The following is a 20,090-nucleotide window of genomic DNA, read 5'->3' as shown; positions in this document are numbered from 1 at the left end:
ATGCAGATTATGCGCAGTTCAGCGGCATGACCGTGAAGCCACAGCAAGGCTTCCCACGCGTAGATAGACGATTAAAGCATGGTACATGGTTTTCTGTCTATTTTAGGGACCTCCTCATGGCTAAGCCAATACATCCGTCCGGATATAATGTTTTCGGTCTCGAGAACCATGTTGCCGGAACCTGTGACTTGCCTAGGTCGTACAGCATGCTCGTGGAAGTAGTCGGGAGACAGTGGAGACAATAAATGCCATTCGACGAGCCTTGATTGAAGGATATCCTCCGAACAGGTGTACCTGCCGACTCCAAGGGACCACTTCCTGCTGGACAACGCACCAGATCGAAGTCAATCGTACCGGCATGCACCTATTACAGGTGCAGTTGGTCGGTAAGGGCGAGCCACTAGCATTTACCAGCAGGAAAAGCACGTTGCCTATCATGCAATAAGTAGATCGATGGTCTTACTGTGGACTGGTGGATTCAGATACTCTCCTTGAATTCCCTCCCTGCATCAATTCTGAGTCCTCCGCCGCCGCTGTACTGGCACGCCAAGCCATTTCCACTGCAATGTCGCGCTTTACTTTCAAATATAGAATAGTTTCTTGTTTGTGGAAAGCTCGATAGTGACCCTGGCGTGACCACATATCATGCATGCAGGCTGAGACGCAAGGTCCATGACATCTCCTTCCTTCACCGCCACAATCCATGCTGCCGATGAAAAGGTCGGTATGTAGGAAAGCGTGGTTCACCAACAACTCTGCCCTGAACAGTATTGCTTGCTGATCCATTACGAGAAACTGCCGGGCCGAGACTGAACCACTCCTTAGCGTCGGAGGGCTGATTCATCGACATAGAAGATCTCTCATCGTCATCAGCCCACGCCCCGGTAAGCGGTGCCTACCTCACCCAACTGGACACATTTTCAGTGAATTTTGAACCAGAAGGAATCATCATGACCATCGAAGACGGCGGCCTTCCCGGAGTGGCCGAGAAGCACACGGATCTCTTTGACTCGCCCTACCTCAGCGAGCACTATGACCTGCTTCTCGACGATTACTTCAAGACCAAAGTGCGGGACGTGCCCGTGTACTGGGACCTGTTCAAACAAATTGAATCCCCCAACCCGGTGCTTTTAGACATTGGCACCGGCACCGGGCGCATTCTGACCGGCTTGATGTCCGAGGCGGCCAGCGAAAAGGTCGATGTCAGTGACTGGACGTTCATCGGGCTCGACATCTCACAGCACATGTTGGACCGAGCCAAGCAGATGACCTCCTTCCCGCCCAGCGGCCCACAGGTCCATTGGATTAGAGGGTCGGCGTTGGAACTGGACAGGGTGCCACTTCTGGACGGAGGCAAGACCAAGGCCGCCCTGATTCTCTTTTCTGCTGGCGCGTTTAGCCATCTCTACGAGGCCGAGCAACCTGAACAGTTTCTCACACAGATTGCGAAAGTGATCGAGCCGAATCGGGGACGGGCGTGCATCTCGATCGGGAACTCGTTCATGCCCGATAAGTCCGGCAAGGACGCTGCGCTGCCCCAGATCGACGGGCCCACGCAGATCGTGAGCAAGGAGTTCCCGGACATAATCTACGAGAATCGGATTCTGTCGAATGAGACCCAGGGAAGCACCTTGACGGAAAACCGCGTGATTTTGGTGATGAAGAAGACCGGTGGCCAGGTCAATGTCATTGAACGGAATCATATTTCGACGGTATTGAGGCTTTGGACCAAAGAGGAGTTTACTCAACTGGCGAGTCGCTTGGGGTTCCAGGTGCTCTCTTGTTTGGAGGGCAATGAGGAGACCTACTTCACCCTGCAGCTTCCACAGTGATGGCGGTAAGGGCGCCGGTTGTTTCGAATAGTAGTTAGTCCTGCAGGAGAATAAGAGACCATCATCAGTGCCTCACCGTTTGGTAAAGCCGCAACCCTCCGTAAGACCAGCCGCTATGGACGATCCGACCCTTGCTTTTCTCTAGAGTAGTAGCGGTGTGGCAATAGCCCTACCACCATAGCTTCCATGTTCAGCCTCCGAGCCCCAATATAGTATGTCCAGCAGCGCGTCTGGGGAGGGAAAACGGAAGACCCCATACCTACAGCCAAACCCGAACCATGGTCAAAGCAATTCAATTCAGGGGGTCACCCTCACAGGAGATCGTGGAGATGACCTTCGATCTTCCTGGGCTACAGGCGGGCGAAGTTCTTATTCGCGTGACCCATAGCGGACTCTGCGGAAGCGAGCTCTACATGCTGGATCGGCCGCTGGTTCTCGGGCACGAGGGTGAGTGCTCTGAACGTTCAAGCCCCCTTCTCTTCAGCATACTGAGTAAATCTGTGCCACAGGAATTGGGATCGTTGAGGCAGTTGGCCCAGCATGCACCCGCCTAGGGGTCGGAGATCGAGTGGGCTGGGGCCCAGTCAACGCCACCTGCGGAGACTGCGAGCCATGCCTCAAAGGTCAAGAGAGCTACTGCAGCCAGATCAAGCTGTATGGCTTTGATGCATATGACCGATCCGGCTCCTTGTGTAGCCATGCGGTGCGTTCGGAGCAATGGCTCTTTCGCATCCCTGACGGCCTCCCGTCGGCAGACGCGGCCCCCTTGATGTGTGAGTACAACGGGCCCTTGCCCTTATCTTCGGCCCGAAACACACCAATTAGACCAGACAGGCTAATGGCTGCTCGCTTTAGGCGGCGGAGGAACGGTGTGGGCGGCCTTGATTGAACATTGTCGCCCGTTTCACCGAGTCGGCATTGTAGGGGTTGGTGGCCTCGGCCATCTAGCCATCCAGTTTGCTGCTAAAATGGGCTGTCACGTCAGCGTCTTCTCCTCCACGGCCGACAAGGAGGAAATGGCTCGGAGACTGGGCGCCCATCAGTTCTACGCGACCCGCGGAGTGACCGACTACACGGCGTTGGGCGTGGACGGCCCCATTGATCGGCTTCTGGTTACTTCGTCCGCGAAGGCCGACCTAGCAGTGCTCTATCCACTGTTAGACCGAAATGCGGTCATCATGCCGTTGTCCGTCGGGGACGGCAATATCCAGGCTCCCTACATGCCAACCATCCTGTCCGGACTCAGTATCGTCGGTAGTTGCATGTGTAGCCGTTACCTACAGCAAGTTTCTCCATGCCAGTACACTTGGGGGAGGTGCAGGCGCTAACAGGCCATAGAAACAAAATGCTCGATTTCGCCGCCCGCCATCATATCACCTGTGCCGTGGAGCATTACCCCATGACGTTGCAGAGTGTTAAGGATGCGATGGAGCGACTGCGGAAAGGAACCATTCGATACCGTGCGGTCTTTAGCTGGGATCGCGCTCGCAATGGATACTGCGAAGACAGTCACTATCGGTCCGGTACAGGGACATGTTAGATCTAGTTTGATCATTGAAAGCAGGACATGCAATGCTAGAGACAAAGCAATAGCTCGGTAACAACGGGAGGCAGCATTGTAGATACCTATACCAGTTTCTACCAAGGCCAGTGAAACGGCGGCAGCATCGCCAGGCGCTTTCTAGGAATTGAAACTGACGATAGATCGAACATCGCCAGAATGGGTGACTACTATATGCCCACTCACACAGGTTGGATCACACATACATCTTTCACGGCGATCTGATCAAGCGAATCCAGGTCTGTCCAGTAGGCCGGATGAAGTGCATTCTCTGGCTGGGTTACTACGCCTATCATTGCTCTACCAAGACGCAGCGCTACTGCAGGTGATCCACTATACTAGATCCTCTATTGGGAAACCTTCTGCAGTCTCACTGTAAGGTGCGGACTCGAATACACGGGAACAAACCGGTCCTTCCATTCCAACTTGGCAGGACTGCCGACGGAGTCTTGTAAGCCGGTCTGAGCTCATTGGAGAGGGGATATTTTATACGCGGGCAACGTACCTGGAGGGATCAAGCTCGACATCAAATTTACGATAGAAGTGAGCCATGGCCGTGAGAAGAATGACCCAGGCAAAACTATGCCACATAGTCAGCACCTACAGGTTTTAGGGGAGCAGTGGCTGGGCACCTACTTTTCGCCAATACAACGCCGAGGTCCCCTTCCGAAGGCGACCAGATATTGTTCCATGTCGGCCCTGCGCTCATCCAACCACCGTTCGGGAATGCATTCATGGGGCCTGTCGAACACGTCCCCGTTCCGGTGAACGAAGTGGCTGCTGGAGCCGACAACGGTCTGGTATGGAGAATCTCCAGCGTTAGCTTGAATCTTAAAAGGCAAGGACGTCGACAGTTCCTGAGACTTACCCCGGGAGGAACGAACTTCCCATCGATTTTGGCGCCGGTCTGAGGGACGACTCGGAGCAGAGGCGAGGTAGCGCCTCCGCCCATGCGCAACGACTCCTTCACCGTCGCGTTCTGGAGAGCAGAAGGATGAATCCGTTAGTTGCTGGGCTGGGAGAGCTCCAGGAAGGACGACCTACCAGGTATGGTAACTGTTCCAGAGTGGCCAGGCTAGGAGGCTGCTCAAGATCCGGCCACGCCGCCATGAGTTCCTCCCTGAGCTTTCGGTATACCCGCGGCGTTTGAATGATGTGGAACGAACCATGCATCAGTGTGAGTCCCGAAGATTCACCCGCAAAGACCTGGGTCTGTGTCTCCTCAAGAATACTGAGCTGCGAAGGTGGGTTGGCAACCTCGGGGCCTAACAGCAGATGGTAGATGGTGGAGGTGTGTGGCAGCTTTTGTAGTTCCCGGCGATCAGCCACGAGGCTTCTGACTTGCTTTTCCAGAAACTGCAGCGCAGATCCTGGTGGTTAGCATACAAAGGCTTCGTGTCTCATCGGGTACGTTACATTTCGAAAGTCCACCATTCCGTTTGCCTTTGGACTAAGCAATTTGCTCATCCACGGGGGGCAATGGTTCATAAGCAATTGGAGGATTGGAAAGTGCTTCATGAGCATGATATAGCTAACACCTTCGTCCATCGACTGAATGATAGGCGCGTCGAACGTGGGTGACTCGATTGCGCCCAGGGACTGACCGCAAAAGATATCTAATTGTACAATATCGTCAGCTCGCTGGACGGTATGTGAGGGGACAGCTTGGATCAACCCACAAGCAATGGTTTCGATGGACAAGCATCGAAATGCCGCGAGCAAGTCGACTGGACCGCCCTCGGATTTTTCGAACGCCTTGCATAGTTCAACAACCTATGTCGACAGAAGTGAGTGGTGATCAGACCGCCAGCAGCAAGCAAACCCTACCTTGGACTCTACCAAGCGATGCGCCTGGACCGCTGCTTTCTTGGAAAACAGCGACTGTAGCACGTTCTTGCGCTCCTTCGCATCGCGATAGGACAGCCTCCCAAATGAGGAGTCGCTCTCGCCGAACGCTTCATATAAGGCGGGATCCTTGTCCCAGCGGTTGTTCATGTTGTAGATGTCCATGTACGCCGCTGGGCTGCTGAAATGCAACTGCCCGCTGGGTCAACTTGGGATCCATTTGGATTTCATTCCCGGAGCAGCAGATGACATACTTCGTTTGGTCCCGTACGCACAACATCACCTATGTGGCTCGCAATTCAGTGTCCCGTCTATTGCATGGGGTCTCCCGGAATCAGCTAGCTTACCATACCGAGCATGGAGCTCTTCCAATTTGTGCACAAAGCAGCCCTGCTGCAGAACTTCAATGTAGGTCTTGTAGAGCCCGCTCACGGCGGCCAGCGGCGGTCCAGGGAACCGGGACAGTCCCGCGTGGTGTAGTCTTCGCAGCAGAACCCATATAAGGGTCAGGATGGCTCCGAAAGGAAGCAAGCTCCAGCGCCATGGGATGCCACCTTCTAATTCTGCCCTGAATGGACCTCGGGTAGAGGAAGCCGATATCATCTTGGTCCGACTTTGTGCCACTGCGATCGGATTAGCAAAATGGGGTGGTCCGCATAAAGCAGCACGAACACAGGGTTGTAGAGTAATCAACTAGTAGATATGGCAGAGGGGCGAATGTGAACCCGCGATGTCTGTCGAAAGCTGATTATGCATCAACGCAAGGAGCAGTGAAGAGCGATCCCATGCATACCTCAAGGAGCCACATGCCAGGTTGTGGTGAAGGAGTCTAAATTCGCCGGGGCCCTTGCGTTCGCATATTCGAGTCTCAGTTGGTGTCCTCCGGTGGAGTACACCAGCTGTGCATCGAACGCTGATCTTCTTCTTCGACCCAGTGGCACGATCAGTCATTTCGAAAGTGTAATCGTGGGCTCGCCTCCACCTCATTGACGATTGCAGGATGGACTGGAGCAGAGCAAGGGGCCAATCCTTCAGCTGGGAAGCTTGCGGTGACCAGGTGGAAACTCGATCCTCCCTGACGCCCCAAGATTTACTAGTAGTAACATTGCCGGATGTTTGTTGATGCGAGCATTTCAGCGTTAACTCATACTCGTTTGCATTTCTCTCCCCTCGCAGGCTACTTGCCATTGCTCGACCGTCTTCAACCTTTCATCGTTATCGAGCGAGCAGGAAACATGGGAGACTCCAAGCTTTTCAGTCCCCTTACGCTGGGACCTTGCCACCTTCAGCACCGACTGGTCATGGCTCCTCTGACCCGGTTACGGGCAAATGACTTCTTCGTCCAGCTCCCTTTCGTGAAGCAATACTATGGCCAGCGGGCCTCCACTCCCGGCACTCTCATCGTTGCCGAGGCCACATCGATTAGTGCTCGGGCCGTTGGATTCGCAAATACGCCGGGTATCTGGAGCGCAGACCAGATCGCGGCTTGGAAAGAAATCACGGACTGCGTGCACCAAAAGCGCTCCTTTATCTTCTTACAGCTGTGGTCGTGTGGACGGGCCGCCGAACAGGAGGTTATTGACAAGGAGGGCATCGATTATGTGTCCAGCAGCGCCACGCCCGTAGAGCCCAATGGCCCATGCCCTCGTCCCCTCACAGAGGAGGAAATTCGCGGCTATATTGAGGACTATGCGCAGGCTGCCCGGAATGCCATGGCAGCTGGGTTCGATGGGGTGGAACTACACGGAGCGCACGGGTTCTTGATAGACCAATTCATCCAGGAGACCTGCAATAAGCGAACGGATAAATGGGGTGGCAGCATCGAGAACAGATCTCGTTTCGCGCTTGAAGTAGCCAAGGCCGTCGTGGATGTGGTGGGTGCGGATCGGGTTGGCATCAAACTCAGCCCGTGGGCCGAGGAATTCGGCATGAAGCTGAGCCGGGATGTCATTCCACAGTTCGAGTATCTCATCAGCCGCCTGTCTGAGATGGGTCTCGCCTATCTGGCCTTGTCGAACCCCAGGTGGGAAGAGGGCAACCTCCTGGACGGTGAAGAATACAACAACGGTATCTTCGTTCGTGCCTGGGGACCATCGAGACCTGTCATCCTGTGCGGAGGGTATTCCCAGGCTTCTGCTCAACAGGCTGTCGACGAGGAATATGCTGCATACGACGTTTTGATTGCATTTGGTCGCTACTTCATCTCGACTCCCGATCTACCATACCGATTGAAGAGAGGGTTGGAGTTCAGCAAGTATCACCGGGAGTCGTTCTATACCCCCTGCGCCGAGAAAGGGTATATTGACTATCCTTTCAGCGAGGAGTTCCTGGCTGAATGTATTATTTGAGATGTCCTGTGGACAGGGCAACATTCTCGCTGTTCTAGAAGTCATTCTAGAAGCCATTGGCGTCCTCCGAATTGCTTCTCTGATCCTCATGGACAGGAGTCCTGAAGGCAATACACGCGATCCGACCGCCAAAATAACTCCCAAAGGCTAGAAGAGATAGATCGTATGCAGGTACGCAGAATAGAAATGTTACACTCACTTCCATAGTCATCAGGAGTCGATATCTTCCCGTCATGCGGCTAGTAGTTTCAAGAACCAGGACCTTTAACGCCGCCGTAGTGTAGGACATGGTCCATTCACACTGGGTCTCTGTAAAGGCCCAGTAAAATTGTCCAATAGCAATGCCCGCGCAGATAGTGCATGCGGACGCATCCATTCGGTAGGGGGTTGGTAGTATCGGAAGGCATGCAATTGGGACCACTGAAGAAGGTGCATCACACCGCTCTTTGTCTGCAGTGAAAGCAAAGTGGACAGACCACAGGCGGCTGCTGAATTTAAAAGAATTAAACCACACAGCTGGGCTGAGTCTTCACGACCATAGGTTTGCTCTTATACCTACGTTGGGCGGTGTCTTGGGCGCTCTCCTGAACTTCACCTCCAGGTCATACGCTTGCAGAATGACGATTCATGATCCGAATGTCTCTGTACAGAGAGAGACTGCATCACCGTTAAACACGCTCTCTCGTGCCCTGGGCTTTGGGAACGGGGATCAAGAGCGCTGGTGGAACGATACCGCACCTCTGCTCCATGGATTGCTCGTGGCGACAGGATACGACGTCCATTCGCAGTACCAGCATCTGCTTTTCCACCATCGACATGTCCTTCCCGCATTGGGGCCGTATCCAGAGGCTCAGCCAGACAGCATCGTCCCCGGGGGCTGCCCATATGAACTGAGTGTAAACTTCCAACAGGGGAAGGCTGTTGTTCGGTTCGACTTTGCACCAGCTGGCGATAGCAAGCAGAACCAGTTCAGTCCCGGGGTCGCAATCAACCGACTGCTCGCCGACCTGTCTGATTCCGGCCATGAAATTGACACCAGATTGTACTATCACTTCACGAATGCGCTTGCGCTGACGAAGCGCGACATTGCCTTCCTCCAGAAGAACCCAACACCCCATTCTAGTACCCAGAACATCCTCTCCTGGGATTTGAAAGGAGCCACGAATGACCTCAAAATGTATTTCTTCCCCTTGGTCAAGGCCGATGCGGTGCAGGTTCCGTCTGGTCAACTAGTTCTGGATGCGATTCGCAAGGCAGATGATGGCTGCTATGATTCACCTGCGCTGGGACTGGTCGAATCCTTTTTACGAGACCGGAAGCTCCTTTCCAACGTCTGTGTCCTCGGGTGGGACTGCGTGCCGGACAACGGGAGGGTGAAGATATATCTCGCCGACCCGGACGTGAGCATCGCTAAAATCCGAGACTTGTGGACGCTCGGGGGACAGCTTAGCAACGCTACCGTTACGAAAGGCTTAGAGCTGCTCCTGGAGCTCTGGGACTGTCTCGGCTTACAGGAGGGAGTGCGGTCCACCACCGAACTAGGTCAGCCGGAGCAAGAGGACGGTCGAAGCGGGTTGACGTTCTCATATGAACTGCGACCTGGGGACCGGTATCCTGAGCCCAAAATTTACTTTCCCTTGGTGGGAGAGAACGACAGCATCGTCAGCCAAGGGCTGGCCCGGTTCGTTGCGCGCCTGGGGTGGACTGAGCTGGACAGCTATCCTTCTGCGCTCGCAGATGTCTTGTAAGTTTGCAAACGTCTTCGGTTTACTCAGTAGCAGAAGCCTGACTCAATCATTCTTAGCGCTGGTGTGGACATGTCCATTTCTACTCGCCTAATCTCTTCGTTGTCCTTTGCCTATACGGAAGAGAAGGGACCGTACATGACGGCATATTACTATTCTTCGAAGCAGTACCCTTGGGAAGGCGCCCGGCCAGTATAGATACACCGTCAGAGACCCCCATTTCAATTCCTTTTATGGTTTTTGCTTCCGTTCGTGTCTCGAAAGGGATTGCTTTGTATGGTGGTCCTAAGACTGCTACTTTTTAGATCGTGGAATTGTCAGTTAGTTATCCAACTATGTATGTTCACGTAGCATAGCGTCTTTAAATCACCGCTTTGCTCTTTCGTAAGAACAAAAGCTTCGTATGGGAAGATACGCCTCTTCTCTCTTTTTTTTTTTTTTTTTTTTTTTTTCCCATTCTCATCTTGCCATTCAATGGCTCAGATGTTGAAAAAAACGGGACAATACCCCTTACAGAACTGCGTCTAGAAAGCCTCGTAGCATTTCCTCCATGCTTGGTAACCTTGCTTTACGATCTTACATATCTGTAAGTGCATGAAGATAACACACCCCCTTGCTGAGCTGTCTCCCTACTTCTTGCATTCTAAGCATGTAGCCAAGAATAGAGTCTTTTTTTTATGCAGAGGATGGTCGGTCATGGGAGGACTGGGCCGCCCTTGGCCAGCTGCAAGTAGGAACCAGAGCTTCAAAGGATGAGATATCTAAGAGAGACGCGTATGTCTTAGCAACGCTCTCCGGTCACCCTTCGTCAACACCACGATACCCTGGAAAATGCATCACAATCGTATGCCAACCTTCCGTGAGAGCCTGAAGCGCCTGGCTCGGTCAGCCGATGTCGTCGCCGCCGAACTAGATCAGGCCGGTTACAGCAACTATAACTTCTCGCCCGAAAATTCTCCCTTTGATCTGTCTTTCCTCAGTTGCGAGGGCCTCGCTGCTCGCGGAGACCTGATCACCGCAGCAGAGACCATCCTGAGACTCGCCAAAGGCCCACAGGAAAGCCTCTCTGTCTTCGCCGAGAAGGTAGCCCACCCCCGATTGCTTGCTACCAGGCCCCGCTGCTGACCATGTGTGATACCGCCAGGGAATCGAGAATGGGACTCTCCAGGCTTTGATCCAGCTGGAGGTCCCGCAGCAGGTGCCTTTGCACGGATCAATGACCTACGCGGAATTGGCAGCGCGCGTGCAGGTTTCGCCCGAACTACTGCAACGATTCATCCGACTGGCCGCGTTGGCCGGATTCCTGGTCGAGGATGAGAATGGCCTAGTCCGTCACACCGCCATGTCGGCCGTCTTCTTGCGCGATCAGGCTGTCGCGGACATGACCCGGTTCATGTGCGATGTCGACGCACGCGCGGCCACCTATTTTCATGATTCCATTCGTCTTGATCCGAAGGGAACCACAGTCTCCCAAGGTCCGGCGGCCCTGGCGCTGCATCCGCGCGACTACGAGAACGAGTCGCGGCGAACGATCTGGGAAGTCTTGGAGAGCGATCCGGTGCAGAACGCGCGGTTTCATTCGAGTATGACGGCCTTGCTGGCGTCTCCATCGCACTCTCTTAAGCATATTGCAGGTGCGGTGGACTGGAGTCGGTTTCGCACCGTGGTTGATGTCTGTCTGTCCTATCCGCTTCTCGCTCAGACGTCGCTAACGCTTGCATAGGTTGGTGGGTCCCTCGGTCAAGCATCTCTCGCAATTGCAGAGAAAGCGCCCAACATCCGAGTCATCGTGCAGGACCTCCCCGAGGTTGTCCAGAGAGGAAAGGACTCGCTGCCCCCTGTGCCATGGGCTGGCCAGATCACATTCGAGCCCCATGACTTCTTTACACCGCAAAAGACCAAAGCCGATGCCTATCTTCTACGCCAGGTCCTGCATGACTGGCCGGAAGAGGACGCCCGGCGGATTGTATGCAATATACTCCCAGCCTTGGAGCCGGGGACCCGTCTACTGATCATGGATATTGTCTTACCCGACACTGGAGCGGTCCCAGTATACACCGAAAAGCTGTTGCGGATCTATGATATCTCCATGTTTTCCTTCTTCTCGAGCACTGAGCGCACGCTGACCCAACTCCGGCAGTTGGTCGAAGGCTGTGACCCCAGACTGCAGTTTGAGCGAGTCAGCCATCCGGAAGGTAGCGCGCTGAGTCTAATGTCGTGGGTCTGTGTATGAGCATCGGCAGAGCAAGAGGCAGTAGCCAATACCGGAAAAGTGAAACAAAATAGTAGAAATCTATTCAATTGAATTTATTCGTGCTGTTGCTATCTTTATACCGACCAAGGCCAGTTACCACTACCAGCGGGTTTCAGCCTATTGCCTGCCATCTGGAATTATCCTATATTGTGATGCCGCCCTCAATTGGAATCATCTGCCCAGTCATATAAGAGGATCCCTCCCCCAGTAAGAAAACTATGAGCTCGGCAACTTCCTCCGGTCTCGCAGGCCGCTTCAGCGGCACAGCGTTGATGAACTCATCCACCATTTCCGGCGGGATACTGTCGTTTCGGATCATGGGGGTGTCCGTCATGCCCGGAGCAACACAGTTAACGCGCACCCCGCGCCGGACAAAGTCCTTCGCCCACGATCTCGTCAAGCCGACCACGGCATGTTTACTCGTGTTGTAGGAGGCCATGCCCGGATCTGTGCGGATGACCGATTCAGACGCCAGATTCACAATGCTGGCGATGCCTTCCTTTATCGGCCGCCCGTCAACGTCGCCCTTGAGCTCCGGGTTTCGGTCCAGAACGGCGTTCAGATACGCAGTCCCAGCGATCCAGGTCCCATAGACGTTGACGTCGAGCACGCGCCGGAACGACTCGTCCGATTCCGGGAGACCCGATCCATCGAGGTTGTCCGGGGCGATACCAGCGCTGTTCACGAGTCCGTGGACGTCCGGCGAGTGTTCAAAGATGGCCTTGAAGGCCTCGGTCATCTGTGCGCGGGAGCTCACGTCCACTCCGCGGTGAATGTAGGCGCGGCCGCTTTGCTCCGCTTCGATGAGGGCTTTGGGGGTCGAGGTAGTTATGTCGATGATATGGACGACGGCGTCTCGGGCAAGGAGGGCCTGGGCGACAGCGAGGCCGATACCTGAGCTGCCCCCGGTCACAATGTATGCTTTTCCGGTAGATCCCATCTTGTCGGTCAGGTTTGCCTGTGACAGAGCTTATGTCTAGGAGTGGGGGAGAGACAAAGAATGGTATTGAATGCAGATAGAGGATAATGAAGGCTGGATAGATTTGGCGTGCCACAGGTGTCCAAGATACTCCTTTACTTTGCTAGCACTGATAGCTCGGCTTCATAATATTGTTGCTACCGGAGCAAGGTCTGCTTCACCGCCGGTTTTTCCGTCCTGAGAAGGATTCAAGACACTCATACGCTAGTCTCTCCCTCGTTGGACGCAATACTAACTACATGCCGAGCTGCGTGCGTGCGCCCCCTTGGAGTTGCAGATCAGTCCCTTACGCATTCAAGTGACTGCATGTGCATTGCTGCCGGTGCATATCCTACCTGTCGGTATGTCCATGATAAATGACGTAGCACACTGAGGAGTCAGATCATGGTCGATCAGATGCAGTCGCATCATGGATTGCATATAGGGTATTGGAGGGACACGCTGCTCGTTCCGGATTCTTTTCGTGCTCAGCCTGCAAAGAAGTTATTCACCAGATATACTCTATCATCCTAGGTTGTTGATTATTAGGACCACTCGTGATCACTCCCGCAGCCTGGAGACAACTGATTCTAACCATAGGCATAGGGAAGCATGCCGCATTAGCTCTCCGCAGTGGCATTGACCAAGGGGATGAATACGACCGGCAGTTCTTCTACGATCCTCTATAGTTGATCATTGGATTTACTAGTTTTCCTCTATTAACCTCGTACGGTTCAAAAGTGGCCACCGCTCAATATGTGGCTAGGGTAGTGAGAAGAAAGAACTACTAGCTGTCTTGCCATTGCAACAATTTGCACACAGGCTACCCTCTTAGTCACCAAGTCTGCTTCGGACAGTGACTTTCACATCAAAGAGTCCGTCCTTGGGAAATGCAGTAATGTAATCCCGAGCCACGCGGATATCCTCCTCTGTAGTCTCAAAGAGCTCGAAATCAAAGCGGCGTGCGACAGCCGCGATGGTGAAATAGAGTTGACACTGAGCTAGGCTGCACAGATGAGAAACGTCAGCATGAGCTACAGCGAAGAAAAGGATTGAAAGAAGAGAGATATTTACTTGATCCCAATACACTGCCTGGTTCCCCTGGAGAACGCTACTAGGTATCGGTGCAAGTTCACCCCACTGGCCGCGGCTCCGATCCATCGCTCGGGGCGAAAGCAATCCGGCTCGGGAAATACATCAGCGTTTCTATGGATAAGGTATGCAGATGAACTCATCGGAGTCTATTGCTAGCGCTGTCAGGAAGAGCAACAACGGTCATGTGGAAATGGCAGGGTCACGTACCATCCTGGGAATGGGATGAGCTTTATATCTCAAGTCTTCTGTCGGAGCAATCCGAGATAGTCTGCCGATGGCTCCGAACGAAAGCCGCAGAGACTCGTTTACGACGCCACTCTGTGATTTGAGGCCGATTAGGTTACCGTATCGCGGGAAGGGAAGAGGAAATAGGCCTACCAGGTACGGGAGATGCTCAAGCTCGGCCCAAGACGCCTGCGATGTGCAAGTTGGCATAACTTGTCGAAGCTCCTGGCGAAGTTTCTGCACGTTTATCGAGCCGGTAGCCATATAGTAGACAAAAACAGCTAGAGCACGCGCAGTGGCCTCGGCTCCAGCGATCAAGAGAACCAAGCTCTCGTCTCGCAACCTCTCAAGCGTACGCTCCTCTGGTGGCACTTCTTGATGGCAGAGAGAAGTAAAGATGCTGTCTCGTTCTTTTTCCTGCGCGTGCCCGCTCTGGCCCGTTGTGCGCAAGGATGAGATGATCCGTTGGTCAATGACCTCCTGGAGAGAACCTAAGGACTTGTTCTGCAGGCCCAGAACCTCGGTCACAGACGAGGGAAGCCATCGCACGGGTTTCAGGAGGAAAGGGAAAAATTTGAGGACGTGACAGAGCATGTCCAGCTCCAGTGCACTCCGATACACATCGTTCCTGAACAGAGGGTCCTCGAGGAAGCCGAGGTCAATGTCGAACGCGTAGCCGGCAATGATATCAGAGGTCAAGGCAGCAAAGGCATCGCTAACATTGAGAGGGCGAGCAATCGCCGAAGCTTCCTCCAGACGGCCACACAGAATCTCTGCTTTCTTCCGGATCGTGGTGGTAATCTTCTCAATCGACTGGCGAGAAAAGTGGTTTTTAATGAGGCTTCGACGGAATCTATGGTGACCGTGGTGCCAGGTGGCGCCCATGGAGAATGGAGCCCCGATCATGGGGACTTGTTTGGGGTCTTTCCATCGTACCCTTGCTGCTGGCGCATAGATCTCGTCGTAGAAGTCGGGATCACTGATATGGACCTCCCGGGGGTTGATTCGTACAATCGGGCCTAAAGTTGAGGAAGATGGACCTTAGCCTGGTTGTCCTCTCAAGAACGAAGGACGCAGTACCATATTTCTGATGCATTTTCTCAACTTCGAAGAGATAGGTGCCCCCTCTAATTACATCGTAGTAAAACTCATATAAGTGGCTGATGGCAGCGCGTTTTGGACCGGGTATATGGCTCAACGGATGCCAGTAAAGGCGATAAATTGCCTTGCTGCCAAACCAGAGGAACGCAAGAGCAACAATGAGAGGTAGCGTCACCGCCATCGCTGCTGTATCTTACACCCAATGCCAAAGGAGAAGAACGGGTGTGCTTGAGGGCAATACGTCGGGTCTTCGATTGGCAATGTCCGCCGGCCTTGAAGCTGTTCCTTGGGATATCGCGTTCCTCTATTCTATCCTGCTCTCAGAAATTGCAATGCTCGGTTGTACGGCAACGTCTGACTAGTAAGAAAAGGATGGACATTCTTCTGTCTGAGCCAGAGCTTGCAAAGGCGCATGACCAGGGAGTCAATGCAAGGGCTATCAGGCGATCGATCGTGTTACCTATCAGCTCAAGGTTAGCCCGGTATGCCAGGGTTCGAGCCATGAGTCGCGCCACAGACGTAAGGACAAGAAGAAGGGGAATAGTGCTGTTCCAACCCCCTGTCCCAACGACTGGAACAGTGGAGTGACCGGCGTGGCCATGTTTTCAGGCCCTGCTACCGACATGCCTTGCAGGATGCTCTTGTTGGTAGCATACCGGACTAAAACATCCACATTTATACCCTGTATCGTTTGGCATTGATACCGCACGTTCAAGCTTCAAGCAACTCCGTTCATCTACTCCCTCTCGAGGCACGGATAGGTCTAACGAAAGCACCTATCTTCGTAGACACCATGACCGTGCACGGCGAGGACTATGCGCCGGAGGCCCTTTTGGGACTCACACTTCTTCAGCAATACGATAGCTGCAAAGCTGATGATCAGTTGGTACGTCGGCCCACGGCCGAGGAGGTGGCTAAACTTGAGGAGATGGCGGTGCCCGGGATTCCTCAAGCGCCAAACAAAGTGATAGAGGATGCACGCAAGATCTTGTCATATCGTGTCGCCCTCGGCCATACCCGGTTCTTCTCGTGTATTCCTTCTCCCGCATCGCCTATATCCTGGTTCGGAGATGCGCTCACCAACGCCTTCAATCCCTTCGCGGGGAGCCTGGAGGCCGGGCCTGGGATCTGTACAATCGAAAAGGCCCTGATCAAGTGGATCGCAAAACAGTTCTCGCTCCCTCCGACGGCCGGAGGCCAGTTCGTCTCGGGAGCCTCAATCGCAAACCTAACGGCGATGACCGTTGCTCGGGATCAGAAGCTAGATGACTGTACCCGTGCAAAGGGCGTCGTCTATATCTCCGAACAAACTCATTTCTGTGTCCGGAAAGCACTGCATGTCATCGGCTGCTCCGAAAAGCGGATCCGCGTCATTCCAGTTGACAAGAGGTTCCGGATGGATCTCCAACGACTTCGCCGCGCAATCTCCCTCGATCTGGACCAGGGGCTATGCCCGTTTCTGATCGTGGCAACTTGCGGAACTACCAACACTGGTGCCATTGACCCCCTGTTGCAACTCAGCGCCATCGCCAAAGCTCGAAATATGTGGCTTCATGTGGATGCGGCATATGGCGGCTCCGTTGCATTCTCTCGGAAGTACAATGAGCAGATCGAAGGCCTCGGACAGGCGGATAGCATTGCGTGGGATGCTCACAAATGGATGTTTCAGACGCATGGCTGTGGTGCTGTCTTATTTCGAGACGAGACCCATCCACTAGACAGCTTCGCTGCCGGCGGCGACTACGTCCGAGACGTGAGCATGGTGCGGGATCCCTGGAACTATGGTCTCGAGCTGACCCGACCTGCTCGCCATATGAAGCTGTGGTTTACCCTGCAGGTTCTGGGAACGGAGGCCATTGAGCGGATGATCAACTGGGGAATCGAGCTTGCTACGCACACCGAGGCCCAGTTGCGAGCGCTGGACAACTGGGAAATCGTCTCCCCTGCAAACCTGGCCATTCTCGTCTTCCGCTACGCTCCTCCCTGTCTGGATCCGAGTCTGGTGAATGGGTTGAACGAGAGAATCTCCAGGGATATGATCGCCTGCAACACTGCAGTAATGTTTACAACGTTGCTAGAGGGAAAGGTATGCTTGCGAATGTGCACCATAAACCCGAACATATCATTGGCCGAGATCGCAGAGGTCGTACAAGAATTGGATAAGAGTGCTACCAGATGCGTCCACCAGACCATGCAGACCAAGCACTGCAGGGACCATTACCCAGGCCCGAGGAAGTAGCATTGCAACGTGGAGACGCAAGCTTTCAGTCCAGGTTGGACGACGGAGGCGCTATATGTCTGCTGATATATCTTGACACCTGTCTTCACGGTAATCCGTGTGCTTCCCGCCAGTTACGATATCCAACCTGTCCGTCTTTTAAATGTTCAGAACTGTACGAGCCTATGGCATCTCACGGCTGGAGTGAGCCGATGGGCATCATAGAATGGGTGTGCCGCCTAAAGGTAGTTTCGATATCTGTCTGCCCAACAATGCTCTCAATACGCCTGTATACCTCGCTTTAATCGTACTGCATCCCTTGCAGTAGCCGATCCCACGCCGTGATGAAATCATAACCTGTAGCTTGGTTCAGTAGTGTAGCACGCAAGGCATTGACCCTGCTGGGGTCCTGTTACCTCCCACGCTATGCCATGACGCAGGCCGGTCTGCGTTTCTACTCGACGCATGCACCCATGGTCTCCTTGCCTTCTCGCTGACCGCTTGAAGAGACCGCTTTTCTAGACCAACTGGTGATAGTCGCTCGACGATGGGTACAAGCTTTTCAAATACCCCAAAGTCACCCTTAGCATATATGACTCGATACTGCAGAACGCGCAATAATGGCAGCAATTAGGGAGGTCCTCGCCCGTCTGAACGAAGCGGCCGACGCCTTCACACAGGCACTGGATAGCCAGGAGAATGACGACCGCAGCAGCTTGCGCGAGCCGGATCCCTGGTACAACTTGTCTTTACTGAGTGCACAAGCTTTGGAAGCTCAGGGGGAGTTGATAGCGACTGCGGAGGCAATCATTCGTCTAGCCAAGGGACCACAGGCATGTCTTACCAGCTACTCGGACAAGGTGCGTATAATGTCCCTGGCTCACTCGCGGGTGCTTTCAATTCTATAAAGGATAGATCACTTCTAACACATATCTTGTTCGCCTATCCATAGTCGGCAGAGATGGGTACGCTGAAGGCGCTGATTAAACTGGGAGTGCCTGAAAAGGTCCCCCTGAAAGGCTCGATCACATATCACGAGCTCAGTGCAGCCCTTCCGATAGCACCAGAGCTACTTCAGCGCCTGGTCAGACTTGCGTCGCTCGCAGGGTTCCTGGTGGAAGATAAGGATGGGGCTGTCCGGCACAGTGCCATGTCAAGTGTGTTCCTCCGGGATCCGCCAGCGGCCGACGCGGCCCGATTTCTGTTCGACGTTGATATGCGTGCATCCAACTATTTTTACGACTCGATTAAGCTGGATCCGTCGGGCCGGGACAACCGCTGTTGCCCGGTGTCACTTGCCTTCCAGAAGGACGACAAGTCCGAAGCCCAGGCCCATCCGTTGACGATCTGGGACATCCTGGAGCGAGACGCAGCCCTGAAAGCCCAATTCCACTCCAGCATGGTTGCTGTCCTTGCCAGTCCCTCGCACGCCTTGAAACACGTTCCAAATGCGTATGATTGGGGCAAATTTAAGACACTAGTTGACGTACGGCTTGCCTCCCCTTTTCCTCAGCATAGCATGCTTACCCCTTTCCCGAACACCAGGTCGGAGGGTCCCAGGGCCAGGCGTCGCTCGCCATTGCCGAAAAGTACGAGGGCATTCACATAATAGTCCAAGACCTCCCGGAGGTGGTTGAAATGCTCCAGCCGTCACGCGCTACAGAAGCGGCGCGCCGCCTAGATTTCCAGGCTCACGATTTCTTTACGGAACAGCGTACTGTTGCAGATGGATACTTCCTCCGGCAGGTTCTTCATGACTGGCCGGACAAGGAAGTCCAGACGATCATCAAAAACTTGGTCCCTGCTTGCCGGTCCGGGACTAAGCTGCTTGTCATGGATATAGTCCTCCCCGTGCCGGGGTCGATCCCCTGGTTTATGGAGAAACAGCTTCGTTCGGTGGATGTCTCGATGTTCTCGCTCTGCTCCGCGAAGGAGAGAACGCTGGAGGAGTTTCGTACTTTGGTGGAAAGTTGTGATGCTCGGTTTCGGTTTGAAGGGGTCTGCACTCCGCCAGGAAGCGGCACCAGTTTGTTGTCCTGGGTATTCGACTCTGGATCAGGGAATGCCAGGGCAGATGAGATTCCTGTAAACAAGGATCCCTTGGACGGATGAGCACTCACCGAAGCGTGCTGAGTTGTCGCATCGACCAGAATCCTTTGTAGCGTGCTATCTCCATTCAAAGCTCATGCCATCAAGACAGATAGACATTACGACCTGTGGGGATATGTAGGAGAAAAGATGCCAGTGAGACGCGTCAATCGATTCCAAATAGCACAGTTTTGATCAATCAATTGAGATTCTACAAAAGCGTTGTGGTCTATCGGTCGAAGCGATCAGCTATGCTAGCACCGCCTGGTAGAAATAGAAGCTCCTCCTTAATTGTTGAATTCAATCTATCACTGTATCCAAGTTACGATTTCCCACGTGCAGAACATACACCACGGTGATACAGAGGCCTGTGCCTTGTGCAACATGATGGATATATATAGCAACGCCGCTACATACTAGCGCCTTGACATTGAGGCTTAATTAAATAGGCTTTCGGCCCAGAAGACAAAATAATTATACTTCTCCGCTTGTTAAAACTGGGATAGCGCAAGTGTGAAAAACATGCAGAGACACGAAAAGGGGATTTGGAGCAGAGAGATGGAAATTGTTAAGCATTTGATGGATAGAGTGAACCTCCTTATCAGCACCGATGAAGTATGTCATCACGTAATCTAATTGTCTTATCGTTGTACTAGTTAGTTTATTCAAGGATCTTGTTCCCATCAAGCTTCCTCGGCAGCGGATCTCCCGAAAGGCAAAAGTAGGGGTAGACTACCAGTATCTAGAATGCGCTATACATTTGGATGCAGACCAAGTGAGTGGTCCAGGATATTACCACGATGTGTACTTGGACTGCTGC

The 20,090-nt window shown here is 53.5% G+C and overlaps 10 protein-coding genes across 10 annotated transcripts; 7 read left to right on the top strand and 3 right to left on the bottom strand.

Annotated features, from left to right (window-relative positions):
* Positions 1-950: 950 nt before the first annotated feature.
* Positions 951-1,832, top strand: ATEG_02827 (uncharacterized protein; the record flags this gene model as incomplete). The annotated part of the gene is made up of 1 exon (XM_001212005.1): positions 951-1,832. The coding sequence occupies one exon, from the start codon at positions 951-953 to the stop codon at positions 1,830-1,832; it is 882 nt and encodes a 293-aa protein (XP_001212005.1).
* A 968-nt stretch (positions 1,833-2,800) lies between these two features.
* Positions 2,801-3,372, top strand: ATEG_02826 (uncharacterized protein; the record flags this gene model as incomplete). Its single annotated transcript, XM_001212004.1, has 2 exons — positions 2,801-3,018; positions 3,171-3,372. The coding sequence occupies 2 exons, from the start codon at positions 2,801-2,803 to the stop codon at positions 3,370-3,372; spliced, it is 420 nt and encodes a 139-aa protein (XP_001212004.1).
* Positions 3,373-3,879: 507 nt separating this feature from the next.
* On the bottom strand, positions 3,880-5,841 carry ATEG_02825 (cytochrome P450; the record flags this gene model as incomplete). Its single annotated transcript, XM_001212003.1, has 7 exons — positions 3,880-3,973; positions 4,030-4,190; positions 4,438-4,749; positions 4,780-5,166; positions 5,221-5,430; positions 5,493-5,521; positions 5,586-5,841. 7 exons carry the CDS (start codon positions 5,839-5,841, stop codon positions 3,880-3,882), a joined length of 1,449 nt encoding a protein of 482 aa, XP_001212003.1.
* A 632-nt stretch (positions 5,842-6,473) lies between these two features.
* Positions 6,474-7,586, top strand: ATEG_02824 (alkene reductase; the record flags this gene model as incomplete). The annotated part of the gene is made up of 1 exon (XM_001212002.1): positions 6,474-7,586. The coding sequence occupies one exon, from the start codon at positions 6,474-6,476 to the stop codon at positions 7,584-7,586; it is 1,113 nt and encodes a 370-aa protein (XP_001212002.1).
* Positions 7,587-8,203: 617 nt separating this feature from the next.
* Positions 8,204-9,529, top strand: ATEG_02823 (uncharacterized protein; the record flags this gene model as incomplete). Its single annotated transcript, XM_001212001.1, has 2 exons — positions 8,204-9,330; positions 9,391-9,529. The coding sequence occupies 2 exons, from the start codon at positions 8,204-8,206 to the stop codon at positions 9,527-9,529; spliced, it is 1,266 nt and encodes a 421-aa protein (XP_001212001.1).
* A 633-nt stretch (positions 9,530-10,162) lies between these two features.
* On the top strand, positions 10,163-11,209 carry ATEG_02822 (uncharacterized protein; the record flags this gene model as incomplete). Its single annotated transcript, XM_001212000.1, has 3 exons — positions 10,163-10,414; positions 10,476-11,007; positions 11,055-11,209. 3 exons carry the CDS (start codon positions 10,163-10,165, stop codon positions 11,207-11,209), a joined length of 939 nt encoding a protein of 312 aa, XP_001212000.1.
* Positions 11,210-11,727: 518 nt separating this feature from the next.
* On the bottom strand, positions 11,728-12,525 carry ATEG_02821 (SDR family NAD(P)-dependent oxidoreductase; the record flags this gene model as incomplete). Its single annotated transcript, XM_001211999.1, has 1 exon — positions 11,728-12,525. The coding sequence occupies one exon, from the start codon at positions 12,523-12,525 to the stop codon at positions 11,728-11,730; it is 798 nt and encodes a 265-aa protein (XP_001211999.1).
* An 849-nt stretch (positions 12,526-13,374) lies between these two features.
* On the bottom strand, positions 13,375-14,748 carry ATEG_02820 (cytochrome P450; the record flags this gene model as incomplete). Its single annotated transcript, XM_001211998.1, has 3 exons — positions 13,375-13,549; positions 13,618-13,784; positions 13,846-14,748. The coding sequence occupies 3 exons, from the start codon at positions 14,746-14,748 to the stop codon at positions 13,375-13,377; spliced, it is 1,245 nt and encodes a 414-aa protein (XP_001211998.1).
* A 1,009-nt stretch (positions 14,749-15,757) lies between these two features.
* ATEG_02819 (pyridoxal phosphate-dependent decarboxylase family protein) lies at positions 15,758-17,203 on the top strand (the record flags this gene model as incomplete). Its single annotated transcript, XM_001211997.1, has 1 exon — positions 15,758-17,203. One exon carries the CDS (start codon positions 15,758-15,760, stop codon positions 17,201-17,203), a length of 1,446 nt encoding a protein of 481 aa, XP_001211997.1.
* Positions 17,204-17,802: 599 nt separating this feature from the next.
* On the top strand, positions 17,803-19,294 carry ATEG_02818 (uncharacterized protein; the record flags this gene model as incomplete). Its single annotated transcript, XM_001211996.1, has 3 exons — positions 17,803-18,042; positions 18,189-18,668; positions 18,728-19,294. The coding sequence occupies 3 exons, from the start codon at positions 17,803-17,805 to the stop codon at positions 19,292-19,294; spliced, it is 1,287 nt and encodes a 428-aa protein (XP_001211996.1).
* Positions 19,295-20,090: the final 796 nt, after the last annotated feature.

The sequence above is a fragment of the Aspergillus terreus genome, genomic scaffold (assembly GCF_000149615.1).
Source record: "Aspergillus terreus NIH2624 scaffold_4 genomic scaffold, whole genome shotgun sequence".
Taxonomy (NCBI): Eukaryota; Fungi; Ascomycota; class Eurotiomycetes; order Eurotiales; family Aspergillaceae; genus Aspergillus; species Aspergillus terreus.
This window is presented reverse-complemented; position numbering and strand designations above follow the sequence as displayed.